Below are 14998 nucleotides of genomic sequence, written 5' to 3'. Positions count from 1 at the left end.
AAAAGAAGAAGGGAAGTAACCCCGGAAAAGGACTTGATACCTCAAGTCCTAATGGAAGGGGATTCCCCTTCTAAACACTAAGACCATCAACACTCTCCCCTCCTCCCATCCCATCAATCATCACCAGATCTTCAATAAAGGTAAGTGTCATGTAACTGTGCATGTCTTCTTCAGTTTGTGTGTATTAAAATTAATATTTCATGTGGTAAAATTTTTTTTTTTTCATACTTTTGGGTGTCAGGAACAGATTAATTTGATTTCCATTATTTCTTGTGGGGAAAATTAATTCGCATAACGATAATTTCGCCTAACATTGAGCTCTCAGGAACGGATTAATAGCGTTATGCGAGGGTCCACTGTACTCCAATACAGTTTTGATTTCCTCAAGTTTTCCCTAGCAAAGCAATTGAAATTTGTCTTCATTGAACTTCATATTGTTTTCTGTAGCCCATTTAAAGATTTGGTTGATGTCTGCTTGGAGACTTGCAAATTCAGGTGTACCTTTGAAGAGTTTTGAGAGTTTATCTACTCTCTGAGCCCAGCCATGGGCCAGGCTCGTCATCTGCAAAGGAAGACAGAAGAGAAAGAACCAAAGGATTGGCAGAAAGCATGCATTGTTCCTTTGTATAAGGTAAATTGAAACGAGAGTATGTAAGAATTATAGAGGATAAACCTACTGAATATACGAGGTAAAGTTAATGACAGGACATTACTGAAAGGGGTTAGTGGTAAAACAGCAAATTGCAGAGGAGGAGGGAGGATTTAGGAAGGGTAGGGCATTTATAGACCAAGTGTTCACATTGAAGCATATAAGTTAGCAGAACTCAGACAAGGGTAAAAAGCTGTTTGTTGAATTTATAGATTTAGAAAAATTATATAATATGGTGGATAGAGAAACCATGTGACAGATGTTGCAAATGTATGGAAAAGGTGGTTAGTTACTAAAAGCAGTTACTAAGTAAGAGGGACCATTTCCCAGTGAAAGTAGGACCTAGACGGATTTGTGATGTCATCATAGTTGTTTAGCATTTATATATGGAGTTGTAAAAGAAGTGAATGCTAGTGTTGGATAAAGGTGTGGGATTAAAAGATGTTGGATCTGATATAAAATACGAGTTTATTGCAGCTGTTCTTTGGGAGGGTATATTAAAGGAAATTAAAAGTGAACTGAAAAGAGGCCAAGATGATAAGGATAACAAGAAGTCTAGGCAATGACTGACTGAATACCTGACTGGAAGGAGGGAGTATGTAGGAAGTGAATTTATTTAAACATTTGGGAGTGGACATGCCAGCAGATGGGTCTGTAAAATGTGAGGTGAACTACAGAATCAATTAGAATGAAAAAGATAGGTGGTGTGTTGAGGCATCAATGGAAGGAGAGAAGTTAATTTATGGAAACAGAGAAGGTACTAACATAGTATAGTGATACTAACAATTTTATATGGATGTTTTGAACACTGCAGCAAGGATGCTAGATACGGTGTTACATGCAGAGTAGATAGGAGGTGAATGGAGTTGGTTTTTAAAAGTCATGCTATTGGAATGTGAGCAAGATAACTGTTTTGAGGGGATTCAGGAAAACCAGTTAGTTGGACATTCAGTCCTGGAAATGGGAAGGGCAATTCCTGCACTCCAAAGAAGGGGTGGGGATGTTGCAGTCAGAGGGTAATTTTGTATGTGATATCAACACACTTTTGGCATGACACCTGCTAAATGAAAAATGGTGAATGTGATTTTCTTCTTGGGGTCAACCTACCTTGGCAGGAGACAACCAATGAGTTAAAAAAAAAAAGAAGGCAGAATTAAGTCTTCATAATCTAACATGCATGCACACACATGAACAGACAAAGTAGAAAAGGAAGCACAATGAATAATGAAGACACATAAAAGTAAAAAAGTATAAATCATCAAATAGCAATATCAATGTGAATAGATAATTATAATTGTCAATGGTGTTAGCCAGAAAATTATCAATGGTGGTACAGTGAATATAACAGAGAATTAACAATGGTCGCACAATATGATAGTCATTTATAGTAGAACAGTATACATAATTAGGGAATCAATGGTAGTAGTGAATATAAACTGATAAGCATAAATTGTGGCACAGCCAAAGAATTATCAATGGGGTAGTGTTCCTTCACATGGAAGTGCCTTGAGACTGGTGAATGGCTACTGACCCAAGGAATTGGAACTACCCTCCCCTTTCTCAGATCAAACCTGATTACCTCCCATTACCCATGTGCTATATGTCCCTTATGGGTTTATCACTTCCCCATGAATATAATAATAATATCTGTGTGAATATAGGGAAAAAAATTATCAACTGGTGAATGAGCATCTATTACAATGTGGCCAAAGCAGGTTTAGTCCAAGTGGTTTACTTACCTTATGCAAGGAAAACTGTTTCAGTTTATTATAAGAGCAAAATAAATTATAGTAGTGTAATAATAATAGGTTATGTCATGGTAAAAACTTTCTTTTACTCAAAAAGTTATTTATTACATCAATATGTTTCCTTACACTGGTACAAAAGGTAATGCTTCAGGTAAGAATTGCCAAAGTCTTCAGGAGAAAAAGAACAAGTCAGGTAATGGCAGACCACATCGTCTTCCAGCTACCTTGTTCTTTTTACTAACGTTACTTGGTCCTTTCTATTTGGTTAATACAATCACTTCCATTATGTACAAATTATGTAAATCAAGATTTGCACAAGTATGTACAATGAATGAATGCTATTGAGGAAATCTTTGGTCAATCAAGAGATACAGTGTAACACTTATGGAAGGACCATTTATTATTTAACATACACATATCTACAAGTTAAAAGTACTTAAAGATTCTCATGGAGAAACGAATTACACACTACTTGAGGTAAATTACTGAAAACAGAACGATGAACACATAATGATCAAAAATTATCTAGAAAATTTATCCAAAGGTGTTTCTTGGAGAGATAACCTGTATCTTTACACATTTCTGTGGCACACAACTGTTTTGTTTCCCTGTACTGTATATTAATGTGCAACTTATGACTTGATACACCATGATCACTGTATCTTCCTCTGTTCCATCATCAATCCTTCACCTCATGAGTGATTTTTAATGTACATCTTGACACTCGAGGTAGTCTCAATCGAACTTGTAACTTACAGGAACTGACACTTCAACAGCCAGCTTCCTAATTTTTACAAACCACAGCTAGGCAATTGTCTTTCTGGCTATGACTACTAAAGTTTATTACAAAAAGATTAGCTAACCTATATTTTATCATAAAAAATTAAAAAAAGAATGGAGAAATCAATCACTGTACTTATTTACATTACACAAATACTTCCCTGTTATAATTTGAAAAAGGAAGAAAACCAAAACTAGGCACTTACTGAACCCAAGAAAATCTTATTCTAAACCAGGTACCAAAAGAGCCCCTCCTTCCATGGCATAACCCCTTTCCCTTTTACAATAAACAAATTGTTCATGTAACCCTATGATTTTACCTGTGCTCAATAAAAATGAATTTCAAGTCTAAGATTAGTGTTGCATGTTAAGTGATGATAAAAACTACAATAAACAACAACATATGCTCTTTTAAAGGAATTTACAGTTCGAAAAAGTTAGAACATGGGATAATTTTTTAAACTTGTTACACATGTCATACCATTATTATATTCATGGAAAGTGCTAATTTAGTTTGAGAATAATATTGTTTTAAAAAATATTCACATTTTGTAAAATCCTTTTTTCAATAAAAACAAGAAGGGATATGAATAAACTCAAAACCATTTACACAGTATTTGTCTCTACCTTGATAACCAAGATATGTAAATATTTTCACAATAATTCACCATTTTTTATTTGCCATGTAGCAAATTGGCTTACAATGATGACACTGTAAGGTTACACAGTCTTGGGTCTTAATAATGAAAGCAGTAATTATGAGGAACAGATAAAATCAAGAATGTCATGAAAAATCAGTTTATTAAATCTCGCCAAGATATGCAAAATGCAAACTTGGTTTAACTATTCAGAATGACACAATCAGTGGGAATCTGGGGGCTGTGGTAGTGGTGGTGATGAGGTGAGCAATGGTGTGATGTCTGTGAGATGAGACTGATATAATGAGGATGGAGATGGGAGAGTTAATATTATGTTGAGTGATATGAGAAACATGAAGAGCAAAGGAAAAAATAGATATTATAAACAAATGTTTATGACATGAGTATGAGGAAATATGGAGGATGCAAGGTAATGCTCTACATATAAAAGAAAAAGATGACAAAATAATTATCTGATGATAAAATGATATGGTAATAGAAGAATAAATAGTAAAAGCAAAAAATAGGTGTGTGAATGTTGCAAGAGCAAATGATGTGTGAGGTGATTATTTTGGCTGAGTTGATAGTGTTACTTACTCGTGGGCGGGTTATGGTTATGTGGTGACATTAGACCCGAGAGGAAGTGTGGGGCAGGAAGGTTTCCTTGGGGAAGGAAGTTCTTGTACATGCCTAGGCTTGCTAAAGCCTCTGGTGTGAGACCTGATAAACTTGAAAGCCCTAATGAACCAAGTTGTAGTTGGGCTGCTGCCATGTGTTGAGCTGCGGTTGATCCCCCACTATTGCTACTACTACTAGTTGTGGGAATTATACTGTGAGGCAACATACTATAGTAAGCAGCAAGGGCAGTGGGGTCCATGTAGGGAAATATTGAAAGAGGAGCACCCCCAGCTCCAGAGTTTGGTTTAACTCCAGTAGCAAGCATGGGTGACAGGTACGGCAGTAGTGCGGCAGGGTTTAACTGAAGGCCTGCTAAACCTGGTGGCAAGCCCTGTGCTGCAGCAGCTGCTAGAGCTGCTGCAGAAGCTGCACTTGCTACTCCAGGGAGTTTACTGGGTGAAAGTTTAGAAGGGAGATCCGAGGATTTTATACTGACATGAGGCGGAGGAATCCTGCCCATATTGCAGTTCTTACTAGTACTTGGTTTAGAAACTGACGACACTGTTATATCACGCCTGGTAGATAAGTCTAACAGTTCTATTTCTGGTCTTTCAGATTTTGAAGATCTACCATTTTTATTTCCTGATGCACGGCTAAGATCCAGAATTTCTATTTCTGGACTAGAACTTTTACTGTCTTTACTCATGTCCTTAACATCTGTTGTAGGTTTACCATACATGTGTTTGGATTGGGAATATACAGACTGTGATTGGAAGACCCTCGGAGGCTCAGGTCTGATAGGATCCCGCGGAGATTTCATTATATGATGTTGATGTGCTATAGGTGCTGGCGCTGGAAAGATGCTGGTTTGGGGTAAGAGCTGTGCCAATGCACTGATCGTTGTTTTGTTACTCTGGTGTGCTGGAAGGAGTAACTTGGCACTTGGGTCTAGGAGGTTCATCTGTCTTAATACATCTGCAGAAACGAGTCCAGGGACTGCAGGTAAAGTTGTTTTACTTACAGGAGTTTCTTGAATTACTGAGGGCCGACCATTATCTTTTTCTCTTGAACTAGCACCATTAATTCTTGCTCCTTCTGTTTTTAATCTTTTTGTGGCAGGTTCTTGTAATGGTTTTTCATATCTGCCAAAGAGTAGATTTCTGTGTATTGGTTGAAATACCAATAAAAGAATTAATTGTGTGTTATATAAATGGTCCTTATAATTTAACATATAACAAAATATTTCACATACAACATACAATTTAACAACAGATATCTCATATATATCGAGTATATAAAGTATATTAAAAAAGTAGACAGTTAAGGCAGACAATTGTTACATAACTGGTTTAAGGATAGATATACTGTATATATTGAAAAAAGTAACATGCATTTTCTAAATTCTTAGAATGTTGCATTATAACAAACAAACAAACAAAAAAGTCTCATTATCAATCTTAGAGTATTCTTTTTCCAGATGGAATTGAATTAGTGCATAATACATAATTGTGAAGTGTAAAAAACTACTTTCTGTGTAAGCTTGATGAATTAAGAACACAGCTTCTAGTTATTGTGTGACTATTAGACTTGTTACCATGTGAAGTATGTGTGGGACTGTCTGTAGATGATGACTGATGGAATACTTTGTAAGACTGAGGGAAGATATACCCCCTAACTTGGCTCTTGGAGTAGGCAGAAACAAACTTTGGGAATTGCTTCCATTTTGAATTTTGTAAGAGACTAAACCAAACAAATCTATTTAACCTCTAAGGTGTCCAAAGTCTGCCAGTATATCATAATGATCAGAATCCATGATGTACTAGTAAACACATAATTCATAGTGTCCTCAAATTTGCTGCAAACAAGCAAATTTTGGTCTGGACATAAGAGAATGAGTCAATCAAATGGTTGTGTGCAGTACATACACACACACAAAAATAATCTGCCCATGCATTTGGGTTGCAATAATGACTATGGGTCATTTTCTACGGTAGGTCTTATGGCTTTATTGACTGCTTCTTGGTTCCAACAGCAAGACCAGAAGACATATGGGCTAATGAAATGACAAGATTTGAATTGGAACAAGAGACCTGAAACAGGCATCAAAGTGGTGAGAAATGGTCAATTTAAGGCAATTTTCCTGGGGAAGAGTGGGAAGTCCTGCCTACTTTTCCTAGGGAAGAGTGGGAAGTCCTGCCTACTTTTCCTAGGGAAGAGTGGGAAGTCCTGCCTACTTTTCCTAGGGAAGAGTGGGAAGTCCTGCCTACTTTTCCTAGGGAAGAGTGGGAAGTCCTGCCTACTTTTCCTAGGGAAGAGTGGGAAGTCCTGCCTACTTTTCCTAGGGAAGAGTGGGAAGTCCTGCCTACTTTTCCTAGGGAAGAGTGGGAAGTCCTGCCTACTTTTCCTAGGGAAGAGTGGGAAGTCCTGCCTACTTTTCCTAGGGAAGAGTGGGAAGTCCTGCCTACTTTTCCTGGGGAAGAGTGGGAAGTCCTGCCTACTTTTCCTAGGGAAGAGTGGGAAGTCCTGCCTACTTTTCCTGGGGAAGAGTGGGAAGTCCTGCCTACTTTTCCTAGGGAAGAGTGGGAAGTCCTGCCTACTTTTCCTAGGGAAGAGTGGGAAGTCCTGCCTACTTTTCCTAGGGAAGAGTGGGGAGTCCTGCCTACTTTTCCTAGGGAAGAGTGGGAAGTCCTGCCTACTTTTCCTGGGGAAGAGTGGGAAGTCCTGCCTACTTTTCCTGGGGAAGAGTGGGAAGTCCTGCCGACTTTTCCTGGGGAAGAGTGGGTGCCTCCCTTGGTCTGTGTTATGAGGTTTCACTTTGTCAGCTTCAATTACTGGGATGGTCTAAACCATGATCAAGCATTCTTGGTTACAGTTTATTAGCCTCCCCTCCCACCCCCCCCCCCCCAAAAAAAAAATGGGGAAAACATCATATTCTTTTGTGACAGAAGGAATACTTGTGAAATAGCTTGGAAATCAGTCAATTTGAACACTGTAATATGTTGAAAATAAACCTCAAAGTGAGCTAAACCATTGTTGCTTAACTGCTGAAGATAGTAAGGAGACAGAAAAACAGGCACCAGTAGGGAATGCAGCCATGAAAAAACCAAGGCAAACAGAAATCAAACCTAAGCAAATTCTATGCCTTAGGTATCTGCAGGCATGGAAAAACGGATGGGACATGCAACTCTGACCACCCCATAAAATGCTGTGTCCATATGGCAAGAGGAGAATGCAACCTTTCTTCCTGCAAGTTTTTCCACCCTGAAATGTGTCACTCTTCAGTTCAGGAAAGACAATGCTATAACTTATATTGTCAGGCACACCACCTAAAGGGGACAAGAAGATACAGAACATCCAGATCATGGGAAAACCTGGGTAGCCACAACCACTCCAGAGAGAGAGGTTTTTAACGCCAGGAAGGAAAAAAAGTTGGCAGAAAATGACAGAAATCGTACACCAGCTCAGATCACTTCTGGAGCAGAATCACAGTCAGTGGCCTCCAATCCAAAACGACAGATATTATTTTTATTTTTATTATTATCACACTGGCCGGTTCCCACCAAGGCAGGGTGGCCCGAAAAAGAAAAACTTTCACCATCATTCACTCCATCACTGTCTTGCCAGAAGGGTGCTTTACACTACAGTTTTTAAACTGCAACATTAACACCCCTCCTTCAGAGTGCAGGCACTGTACTTCCCATCTCCAGGACTCAAGTCCGGCCTGCCGGTTTCCCTGAACCCCTTCATAAATGTTACTTTGCTCACACTCCAACAGCACGTCAAGTATTAAAAACCATTTGTCTCCATTCACTCCTATCAAACACGCTCACGCATGCCTGCTGGAAGTCCAAGCCCCTCGCACACAAAACCTCCTTTACCCCCTCCCTCCAACCCTTCCTAGGCCGACCCCTACCCCGCCTTCCTTCCACTACAGACTGATACACTCTTGAAGTTATTCTGTTTCGCTCCATTCTCTCTACATGTCCGAACCACCTCAACAACCCTTCCTCAGCCCTCTGGACAACAGTTTTGGTAATCCCGCACCTCCTCCTAACTTCCAAACTACGAATTCTCTGCATTATATTCACACCACACATTGCCCTCAGAAATGACATCTCCACTGCCTCCAGCCTTCTCCTCGCTGCAACATTCATCACCCATGCTTCACACCCATATAAGAGCGTTGGTAAAACTATACTCTCATACATTCCCCTCTTTGCCTCCAAGGACAAAGTTCTCTGTCTCCACAGACTCCTAAGTGCACCACTCACTCTTTTTCCCTCATCAATTCTATGATTCACCTCATCTTTCATAGACCCATCCGCTGACACGTCCACTCCCAAATATCTGAATACGTTCACCTCCTCCATACTCTCTCCCTCCAATCTGATATTCAATCTTTCATCACCTAATCTTTTTGTTATCCTCATAACCTTACTCTTTCCTGTATTCACCTTTAATTTTCTTCTTTTGCACACCCTACCAAATTCATCCACCAATCTCTGCAGCTTCTCTTCAGAATCTCCCAAGAGCACAGTGTCATCAGCAAAGAGCAGCTGTGACAACTCCCACCCTGTGTGTGATTCTTTATCTTTTAACTCCACGCCTCTTGCCAAGACCCTCGCATTTACTTCTCTTACAACTCCATCTATAAATATATTAAACAACCACGGTGACATCACACATCCTTGTCTAAGGCCTACTTTTACTGGGAAAAAATTTCCCTCTTTTCTACATACTCTAACTTGAGCCTCACTATCCTCGTAAAAACTCTTCACTGCTTTCAGTAACCTACCTCCTACACCATACACTTGCAACATCTGCCACATTGCCCCCCTATCCACCCTGTCATACGCCTTTTCCAAATCCATAAATGCCACAAAGACCTCTTTAGCCTTATCTAAATACTGTTCACTTATATGTTTCACTGTAAACACCTGGTCCACACACCCCCTACCTTTCCTAAAGCCTCCTTGTTCATCTGCTATCCTATTCTCCGTCTTACTCTTAATTCTTTCAATTATAACTCTACCATACACTTTACCAGGTACACTCAACAGACTTATCCCCCTATAATTTTTGCACTCTCTTTTATCCCCTTTGCCTTTATACAAAGGAACTATGCATGCTCTCTGCCAATCCCTAGGTACCTTACCCTCTTCCATACATTTATTAAATAATTGCACCAACCACTCCAAAACTATATCCCCACCTGCTTTTAACATTTCTATCTTTATCCCATCAATCCCGGCTGCCTTACCCCCTTTCATTTTACCTACTGCCTCACGAACTTCCCCCACACTCACAACTGGCTCTTCCTCACTCCTACAAGATGTTATTCCTCCTTGCCCTATACACGAAATCACAGCTTCCCTATCTTCATCAACATTTAACAATTCCTCAAAATATTCCCTCCATCTTCCCAATACCTCTAACTCTCCATTTAATAACTCTCCTCTCCTATTTTTAACTGACAAATCCATTTGTTCTCTAGGCTTCCTTAACTTGTTAATCTCACTCCAAAACTTTTTCTTATTTTCAACAAAATTTGTTGATAACAGCTCACCCACTCTCTCATTTGCTCTCTTTTTACATTGCTTCACCACTCTCTTAACCTCTCTCTTTTTCTCCATATACTCTTCCCTCCTTGCATCACTTCTACTTTGTAAAAACTTCTCATATGCTAACTTTTTCTCCCTTACTACTCTCTTTACATCATCATTCCACCAATCGCTCCTCTTCCCTCCTGCACCCACTTTCCTGTAACCACAAACTTCTGCTGAACACTCTAACACTACATTTTTAAACCTACCCCATTCCTCTTCGACCCCATTGCCTATGCTCTCATTAGCCCATCTATCCTCCAATAGCTGTTTATATCTTACCCTAACTGCCTCCTCTTTTAGTTTATAAACCTTCACCTCTCTCTTCCCTGATGCTTCTATTCTCCTTGTATCCCATCTACCTTTTACTCTCAGTGTAGCTACAACTAGAAAGTGATCTGATATATCTGTGGCCCCTCGATAAACATGTACATCCTGAAGTCTACTCAACAGTCTTTTATCTACCAATACATAATCCAACAAACTACTGTCATTTCGCCCTACATCATATCGTGTATACTTATTTATCCTCTTTTTCTTAAAATATGTATTACCTATAACTAAACCCCTTTCTATACAAAGTTCAATCAAAGGGCTCCCATTATCATTTACACCTGGCACCCCAAACTTACCTACCACACCCTCTCTAAAAGTTTCTCCTACTTTAGCATTCAGGTCCCCTACCACAATTACTCTCTCACTTGGTTCAAAGGCTCCTATACATTCACTTAACATCTCCCAAAATCTCTCTCTCTCCTCTGCATTCCTCTCTTCTCCAGGTGCATACACGCTTATTATGACCCACTTCTCGCATCCAACCTTTACTTTAATCCACATAATTCTCGAATTTACACATTCATATTCTCTTTTCTCCTTCCATAACTGATCATTTAACATTACTGCTACCCCTTCCTTTGCTCTAACTCTCTCAGATACTCCAGATTTAATCCCATTTATTTCCCCCCACTGAAACTCTCCTACCCCCTTCAGCTTTGTTTCGCTTAGAGCCAGGACATCCAACTTCTTTTCATTCATAACATCAGCAATCATCTGTTTCTTGTCATCCGCACTACATCCACGCACATTTAAACAACAACAGATATTAGTGCCAGTAAAAAAAAAAAAATCCCCCACATACCACTAATACAACATTCATCTTTGCAAATAGACAGGTTCTAAAGCCAGCAACAAACAATAAAATGCCTTTCATCCATGGACTGCTTACAGAGTCAAATGCAAAATAGTTTAGTGGAGAAAACGATTTCAAGGAAACCATTTTAATCGACAGACTACTGTATATATATATATCCATGGGGAAGTTTAACAGAATTCTTCCTCCGTAAGCTATGCGGCCCTATGCTGCATTTCCTACAAGAGTGATGGACTGAACACATCGATTCCAGATTGAGGGACTGATTACCTCAAACTTCTCCTCTCCTTACCCATTTCTACTTTGTATTGGACTGATGAAGCCACTGTGTGGCAAAATGTTTCTTCAATAAAGATTCCCATGTGTTGCACAAGCGTCTCAATTCTTCATACCATTTTTTACAATAATTACGCAGTCTGCATAATAGTAAATCTTCTATTTTTTTGTGTGAATAAAAACTCAATACGGAAAACCCTCAAGGAAGGTTCCTTGATGTTGGTGAGGGGTTTTTGATCAAGTGTGAAAGGGTTAAAATTTCCGGGGGTCGCTGCTGCTGTCTGGTGGCGCTACTTAGAGCAGAAGTCATTCCAATTTGTTTTTCTCTCCATTTATTGCTAAAACCTGCTCACTTTTAGCCCTAGCCATGGTTCCAATGAAAGGAAGTGCTTCTCGTTGTGTAAAGCGCAAACACCGTACATTGTCCATAACAGATAAGGTTGAACTTCTGAAAAAACTTGACAGTGGTGTGTCTGTGAGTAACTTGTGCGAGTTATACAACATTGGCTCTTTAACAGTTCATGACATAAAGAAACAGAAAACAAAATTACTGAGTTTCTTTGCTAACAGTACTTCAAAGAAACAGATGTGTAAAAGAAAAACAATGAGGGAAGGAAAAAGTTCAGAACTAGATCAGGTTTTGATGAAGTGGTTTAGGCTACGTGTAAGTGAAGGTGTTCAGCTGTCTGGAGCTCTGGTGAAGGAACAAGCCAATATTTTTCATGAAGAACTAGGATTAAATTATGAATGTGATTACAGTGAAGGTTGGCTACAGCGTTTCAAGGATCGACATGGCTTAAAGTTTCATGCAGTGTGTGGTGAAAAACGTTCAGCAGACACAAAGGCAGCTGCTAAATTTGTTGATGAGTTCGCCAAGTTAGTTTCAGATGAAAAATTAAGTCCTGAGCAGGTCTACAATGCAGATGAGACAGCATTGTACTGGAAATGTACATCAAGAAGAACTCTGACAACTGAGGATGCAGAATCACTAACAGGATATAAAGCATCGAAAGATCATGTCACTGTATTGGCATGCTCTAATGCTGCAGGAATGCACAGATGCAAGTTACTGGTCATCGGTAAAAGTTTACGTCCCAGGGCTTTCAAAGGCAGGGTAAATCACAGTTTCCTGTGATTTACCCTGCCAACAAAAAAGGATGAATAGATGGGGTTGTAAGAGAAGTAAATGCGAGGGTCTTGGCAAGAGGCGTGGAGTTAAAAGATAAAGAATCACACACAAAGTGGGAGTTGCCACAGCTGCTCTTTGCTGATGACACTGTGCTTTTGGGAGATTCTGAAGAGAAGCTGCAGAGATTGGTGGATGAATTTGGTAGGGTGTGCAAAAGAAGAAAATTAAAGGTGAATACAGGAAAGAGTAAGGTTATGAGGATAACAAAAAGATTAGGTGATGAAAGATTGAATATCAGATTGGAGGGAGAGAGTATGGAGGAGGTGAACGTATTCAGATATTTGCGAGTGGACGTGTCAGCGCATGGGTCTATGAAAGATGAGGTGAATCATAGAAGTGATGAGGGAAAAAGAGTGAGTGGTGCACTTAGGAGTCTGTGGAGACAAAGAACTTTGTCCTTGGAGGCAAAGAGGGGAATGTATGAGAGTATAGTTTTACCAACGCTCTTATATGGGTGTGAAGCGTGGGTGATGAATGTTGCAGCGAGGAGAAGGCTGGAGGCAGTGGAGATGTCATGTCTGAGGGCAATGTGTGGTGTGAATATAATGCAGAGAATTCGTAGTTTGGAAGTTAGGAGGAGGTGCGGGATTACCAAAACTGTTGTCCAGAGGGCTGAGGAAGGGTTGTTGAGGTGGTTCGGACATGTAGAGAGAATGGAGCGAAACAGAATGACTTCAAGAGTGTATCAGTCTGTAGTGGAAGGAAGGCGGGGTAGGGGTCGGCCTAGGAAGGGTTGGAGGGAGGGGGTAAAGGAGGTTTTGTGTGCGAGGGGCTTGGACTTCCAGCAGGCATGCGTGAGCGTGTTTGATAGGAGTGAATGGAGACAAATGGTTTTTAATACTTGACGTGCTGTTGGAGTGTGAGCAAAGTAACATTTATGAAGGGATTCAGGGAAACCGGCAGGCCGGACTTGAGTCCTGGAGATGGGAAGTACAGTGCCTGCACTCTGAAGGAGGGGTGTTAATGTTGCAGTTTAAAAACTGTAGTGTAAAGCACCCTTCTGGCAAGACAGTGATGGAGTGAATGATGGTGAAAGTTTTTCTTTTTCGGGCCACCCTGCCTTGGTGGGAACCGGCCAGTGTGATAATAAAAAAATAAAATATATATATATATATATATATATATATATATATATATATATATATATATATATATATATATATAATATATATATATATATATATACACAGTAGAACCTCAACTTGTGAGTTTAATCCGTTCCATGACCTTAGATATATATATATATACATATACATATATATATATATATATATATATATATATATATATATATATATATATATATATATATATATATATATACAGGTCTCCCTCAACATTCGCGAGGGTTAGGGGATCAAGAGCCTCGCGAGTGTTGAAAAACCGTGAATGTTTGGTGCCCCAATATATTGTAGGGAAATATATTACAATACTGCTTCCTTAACTTGTTGAGCCATGAATAATCATAAAATATATGAAAACGTCATAAATTGTACTACAAATATACATGTTATGCTTTAATAACGTATGTTATTTAAGAACATGTATGTTAATAATATGTGGCCCGGTGGCCTGGTGGCTAAAGCTCCCGCTTCACACACGGAGGGCCCGGGTTCGATTCCCGGCGGGAGGAAAAATTTCGACACGTTTCCTTACACCTATTGTCCTGTTCACCTAGCAGCAAATAGGTACCTGGGTATTAGTCGACTGGTGTGGGTCGCATCCTGGGGGACAAGATTAAGGACCCCAATGGAAATAAGTTAGACAGTCCTCGATGACGCACTGACTTTCTTGGGCTATCCTGGGTGGCTAACCCTCCGGGGTTAAAAATCCGAACGAAATCTTATCTTATCTTATCTTATGTTATTAACCCTTTGAGGGTCGACAGGCCCTCTCCGAAACTCGTTCTCAGGGTCGGCCAAAAAAAAAAAAAAAAAATTATTTTCTCTTATGAAAAGATAGAGAATCTTTTCCCGATCATAAAGACATCAAAAGTTTGAAATTTGATAGAAAACTTACGGAATTATGCTCTCGCAAAGTTAGCGGTCTCGGCGATGTTTACGCATCGGCGATTTTGCCCACTTTGAGCCCCATTTTCGGCCAATTTCACTGTACTAATCGACAAAAAACATGAATATTTCGCTAGAACTCCATTTTTTCTATCGAATGGATGCAAGAAACCACCCATTTATGAAATTCAACTATCCAGTACAGTGGTCAGAATTTAGCAATTTTGCCAATTTCACACAAATTTCAAAAGATGCCAATTTCTGAATAGGGTCCAGAATAAACAAGAAAGACATTCCTGGCACTAAAATGACATTTCCTCTAGTCATTAGTCTCGTCT

At 39.5% G+C, this 14998-nt stretch overlaps 1 protein-coding gene across 3 annotated transcripts in view; it reads right to left on the bottom strand.

The window, feature by feature from the left end:
- Window positions 1-2771: 2771 nt before the first annotated feature.
- The window catches only part of LOC128692049 (uncharacterized), a 766247-nt gene continuing 754020 nt past the window's right edge, over window positions 2772-14998 (bottom strand). For all 3 annotated transcript variants that reach the window (XM_070085289.1, XM_070085290.1, XM_070085291.1), the window contains one exon: window positions 2772-5593. In XM_070085289.1, coding sequence (XP_069941390.1) covers window positions 4405-5593 — 1189 coding nt within the window. In that variant the 3' untranslated portion in view covers window positions 2772-4404. The remainder of the gene's footprint in view (window positions 5594-14998) is intronic.

Source organism: Cherax quadricarinatus, chromosome 15 (genome assembly GCF_038502225.1).
Source record: "Cherax quadricarinatus isolate ZL_2023a chromosome 15, ASM3850222v1, whole genome shotgun sequence".
In the NCBI taxonomy this organism is placed as follows: domain Eukaryota; kingdom Metazoa; phylum Arthropoda; class Malacostraca; order Decapoda; family Parastacidae; genus Cherax; species Cherax quadricarinatus.
This window is presented reverse-complemented; position numbering and strand designations above follow the sequence as displayed.